This window comes from Sinocyclocheilus anshuiensis, unplaced genomic scaffold (assembly GCF_001515605.1).
Source record: "Sinocyclocheilus anshuiensis isolate Anshui unplaced genomic scaffold, SAMN03320099.WGS_v1.1 scaffold1558, whole genome shotgun sequence".
NCBI classification, from domain to species: Eukaryota; Metazoa; Chordata; class Actinopteri; order Cypriniformes; family Cyprinidae; genus Sinocyclocheilus; species Sinocyclocheilus anshuiensis.
In genome coordinates, this window is record NW_015542412.1 from 99,423 (window position 1) to 104,739 (window position 5,317).

At 37.9% G+C, this 5,317-nt stretch overlaps 1 protein-coding gene across 2 annotated transcripts in view; it reads right to left on the reverse strand.

Annotated features, from left to right (window-relative positions):
- Window positions 1-5,317, reverse strand: part of ythdc1 (YTH N6-methyladenosine RNA binding protein C1) — a 26,109-nt gene that overhangs the window by 9,344 nt on the left and 11,448 nt on the right. For both annotated transcript variants that reach the window (XM_016492790.1, XM_016492789.1), the window contains exons 5-9: window positions 1,309-1,362; window positions 1,036-1,130; window positions 825-933; window positions 593-710; window positions 419-503 (exon numbers count right to left, since the gene is read on the reverse strand). In XM_016492790.1, the coding sequence (XP_016348276.1) occupies window positions 419-503; window positions 593-710; window positions 825-933; window positions 1,036-1,130; window positions 1,309-1,362 (461 nt within the window). The remainder of the gene's footprint in view (window positions 1-418; window positions 504-592; window positions 711-824; window positions 934-1,035; window positions 1,131-1,308; window positions 1,363-5,317) is intronic.

The following is a 5,317-nucleotide window of genomic DNA, read 5'->3' on the forward strand; positions in this document are numbered from 1 at the left end:
GAGTGTATGGCTGTCAGAGTTATAGCTGTGAAAGTTCTAGCCATTACTCCAAAATATATGTACAGTGTGTATATATATATATATATATATATATATATATATATATATATATATATATTAGAAAACTCTTATGTATTTGTCTGATAAATGTATTAAATTTGTTGACAACAAATTTAAAATGGATTTTTATTTGGATAAATAAAAATGTTTGCAGGGCATACCAAAAAAACAACAACAACCTAAGTGAAAAAAAATAGAAAAGAAATATATAGTTATTAATATATATTTATTGTTGATCCCTGAACAAAAAGGATTAATTGTATGTAACATCCACTTGTTACAATCTAATCCCAGATGAAAAAATTGGTTAAATAATTAAAATGGGCTATGGAAGGAGTTTCATATTAAATTGACTAACCTGTCCATCACGTCCAATCTTCACAGGCTTGTGCTCATTCCATGAGTTGGAGAGGTGAGCTGTTTTTGTGAAAGGTAATTCCTGCCTTCAAGTAGAAAGAAAAACCTAAATAGCTCATAATTGCAAACAACTACATTAAAAAAAATCCTGAAATTGCTTTTTCATGGTTTTCACCTGCAAATCCAGTCAATCTTGAAGACTCCTCCAAGCATCTTGGCATTCATGCCTGCGGGTAGAACCCAGTGGATCGGAGAACCTCCATGATGAGATTCAGACGAGAGCCGAGCAAAACCTAAACCACAAACACACATTTTTATGTGCACCAACATAAAGCCACACAAAATAAGTTTGCAGTTTCAAATCGGTTACATTAAAGCAAATATAAGACAATATTTTTAAGACATACCTTGAAACTTTCCACTCTCCCTAACTGAAAAGATTAGCACAACACTTCGAGCAGAGCGAAAAGCTGCATTGAGTTTTTTCTCGTTGACGGGCAAAGTGGACCAAACACCCTGCAGAGAGATCATGCACACCACGTCAACTGAGCAAAGCTTCCACTAAACCAAAAAAAAAAAAGTCTCTTCAAACAGTAAACAGTGCTGTAAGTTGCAAACCTTTGCTTTAGCCAGGGAAACATTCTCATGATTGTTGCTCTTAATTAGAAAAAACCTGGCCTCTCTCAGGATATACTTCAGCTTGCTGGTTTGATCTTCAAAAGACAAAAGGGAAAACGTGTCACAAAAGTAGTAACAGTAGTCAGAACATGGCTGCAATGGCTCAATTGATACTACTGATAATATAAATTCACAACAAATTTAAATAGTTACTGACATGACAACGCAAATAAATGCGCAAACATTATCTGAACGAGAGTGTGATTTTCTTACCCTTCCTCACAGCTCTGACAGAAGAGGACAGCTTCTCATGTTTCTTTTCAGAACCTAAAAGTCAGAGAGACACTACGCTTTAACATTCAAAATACAGATAAAAACATGTGCTGCTGCTGCTGGCGGGCCATGATTTCGACTGGTCCTAACATGAAACAGCCCAACACTGTACAACTGTCTTTAACAAAAATCACTCCCACAAGCTTAAGATAATGATATAAGACTAGAGAGACGAAATGTAGTTGTTGGAAATTTACACTATTACAGGTTGCCATCAGGTGTGTATAAATACAATTATGACTCAACCATTTTGTAATCTGACCTGCTCCACCAAGAATCAGTCAATCTACACTTCAGCCAATTGACACTTACGATCAATTTTATTTTATGGTATTTTTACTGCTCTAAGAAACAGATCTTTGATCAAACTATCACACAGCTCTCTGCCAACCTCAAACATTTAAACTGCAGGACTGACCACTGTCTCAGCTGATCAACTTTCATTCTCCTCTTGCGTAACTTCAACTCAGAGTCAAGTTGGCCATTTTCACAAAATAAACCCACGTTGTGGTTTATTTTGACCAGCTGACTTTTAAGCCGGTCGCACACCAGGCGGGAAGCACCGCGCGTCTTTACATTGATTTGAGTCGTTGCTAGGCGCCTCAGACAGACGCCGAATGGCACCGCCAGTGTGCTCATAGAAAACAATGTGTTAGAATTTGAAAGACGTGGCGCGACGCGGCACTTCTCGTATGGTACGTGACCGGCTTTAGGGCTGGACGATTAATCGAAAAAGAATTGAAACCAAAATTCAGAACCTCTAACCGACCTAATTTTTCCATGTCGGTTATTTAGTTTTTTTAATCCTATTAATACTTTGCCATTAAAAACATACTACCATAGTAGGCGCTATACAGATGTGACCATTGCGCTCGCGTCTTTTGCAGCGTCTCGCACGTGAGTGATGCATTAAAAGAATATAAACTTTTACATGCAGCGCCGCTCAATGTCAGTTCCAAAACAATGGACCAATCAGAAGACATCGGAGGCGGGGAAAGCATTGCAAGCTTTTGTTTACAGTAGCAGGTTGGCATGGCAACATTTGTTTTTGACGGCAACATGGCGGAGTAGGCATAGATATATAATAGATTCCCCATTCGACGGCTCCAGGCACGTAGATGCGGCCGCCCTCTTGGAATGGTCAACTTGACATCATTCACCATACTGTAGGTTCTCACAGAGCCGTTGAGCCGTTCTGTGCAGGATTGTGACACCTTTCGAATATTCAGTGATTACTATGGTGAATGACGTCAAGTTGACCGTTACAATATGACGGACTGCTTACGTATAGTGGCCCATAGAAACAGTCGCTAATGAGGCATCTACATATATATATATATATATATCTATGGGAGTAGGCATTCTGTGCTGCGCTTTAATAAAAAACATTCCTGAGCACTACGTCTCGCGGTTTTCGACACAAAGACGTGTTCTGTGTGAATGGCCAGTAAGAATCTAGAGTAAATACTTAAACATGTAGAGTGACAGGACAAAATCACTAAGATAGTGCCCTGCCCTTTCTCTTAATCAACAGTGTTCTATTTAAATTCTTTATTTAAAACATTTGTTCACAGGAGTAGATGCTGGTTATTTTCTACTTTTGACATGGCAATATTCATTTGTTTTGTTTGCAAAAAATGAAATAAGAAATTCACTCTTTCATTAGAAAAAAATATCCCACCTTTAATAATTGAGTATATCTATGGTACAATCCTTTATTGAACTATGAGGCCAAAAAAAAAAAAAAAAAAAAGTCCAATAATCATAATCGAGGTTAAGTGTTAAATTAATCGAGGTTTTGATTTTAGGTCATATCGCCCATTCCTACTGACTATACATTAGCCCTTCCAGATATTTCATTTTACAATTAACAATTTAGCTTTTTCTCTGAAAGCCACCAGGGCAGAGGCAAGTAAGCTTACACTGCTGAATGAACTCAAATGACTAAACCCTAATTTGAAATCGTTACTGTGACTTTTATTTAAAAGCTTTATTAGTATTGTTAAGGGATTATTTAATACCTGTATAGGATTCTGAAGCTGAACTTCCACTTCTATCAAAAACGATTGGTGATATCCCTCTAGCGTGCTTCTTGGCTTTGCTTTCCTCATCTGAACAGTAAATGGGAGAACATGCCCCTTATATTAGAATATCAAGGATTATTTGAGATCTCTTGGGCTCCAATTTCTAGCCAAATAATTTTTCTGTCCTTTGATGAACACAGCCAGGTAGCGACCCGTAGTGAAAACTTCTAACAACATGAGATCAACTAGTCACAGGTAAGAATACAGTGGTAAGGGCAAGTTGAATAGCTCTTATGAAAATGAAATAAGTTTTATGGTCTTTAATCTGCAGGTCTGCTCCAAAACCCAGTGAACAGCCAACCTACGCAACACAGAGGCTCTCCTGATGTGAAAGTGGCTGCAAAAGATTTGCAAAATGAAAACCCAAAATGCTTTCCAACAAACACTTTAATCTTACAGAATGCAACAGTCGGGTTACAGAAGTATAAGCTCAATTTTTTTCCCCAAAAGGAAATTGACTTTTAAAAATAACTTTTAAAGGGGTCATATGATGCGATTTAAATTTTTCCTTTCTCTCTGAAGTGTTACAAGCTCTTGGTGCATAAAGAAGATCTGTAAAGTTGCAAATACTAAAGTCTCAAATCCAAAGAGATATTCTTTATAAAAGTTAAGAGTCAACCACGCCTACCTAAAATGGCTCATTCTAACACGCCCCCACATGTCTACGTCACGATGTGGGAAGATTTGCATTTGCCACTGATGATTCAAACGCGAGTTTTGAGCAGTGTAGAGTAGCGCTCGTTCGTCATTTCTCCGATCACAAATGCAGACATGGTTTTATGTTTATGCGGCGCGATGCAACGCTATGCGTAAAAAGACAGTATATATAAGTCATTATAATCCGTAATTAAGTCCCCACTGGATGCAACAAATGCCTCGTTTGTAATGGGTTTTCATGTTTTTGAATCGTCGCTCCGTATGGTAAGGGGCGTAACATTTCCGTCACATGCTTGAGGTATTCGGCCAATCACAACGCACTGGATAGCTGGCCAATCAGAGCACACCTCGCTTTTCAGACCGATGAGCTTTGTAAAAATCGACGCGTTTCAGAAAGGCGGGGCATAGAGGAGAAACAATAAAATACAGTGTGTGGAAAATAATGTGTTTTTTTAACTTTAAACCGCAAACACATTTCATTACACCAAATACACAAAATAATGTTCTTTTTAGCAACATCATATGACCCCTTTAACAATCTACTGTGAGTTTAGAGGTTTTTTATTGGTTTATGCTTTTTTTTTTTTTTTAAGCCATCCATTCATATAATTTCAACTTGTTTTAACAGCTGGTCATGGTGGAAAACTACATTACCCATGATGCTGTACAGAAAATGTGCAACAAAAAAAGCTTGTAGGGAACGCCTAGTCCCATGACACACTGCAAACAATGAAATCAAGTTGGTCTTGCCATGTCAAAAAACACTAAAGCTGTTAAAGGCACAATATGTACGTTTTTTTATTAAAATCCAAAAACCACTAGAACAGTTTTAAATATTTTGCTGACTTGTGTACTTACATTATCCCAAATGTTTCGAAGAATGTTTAAATTCAGAGAAATAAGCAATTTTAACTAGTGACACGGACCGTGTCTATAGTGTCACCTGCAAACACCTGCCAATGACACCCATACACCCTCGATTTCCGGTTTTGTTTTGTAGAAAACATGGAAACACCAAAGACGTTTTAATATGCTATGCATTTTATTAGACAGGTGACGACCGCACAGAGTAGCATTATAACAGAATGTTCAAATGTATCTAGTGTGATAAAACAGCGCTGCTTACTTCCGCTGCTTTCCGGAAGGAGCGGAAGCGGTCGACTGTGGCATAATAAAAGCTCCGCTGCTTTCGAGCCGTGTGTCGCGCT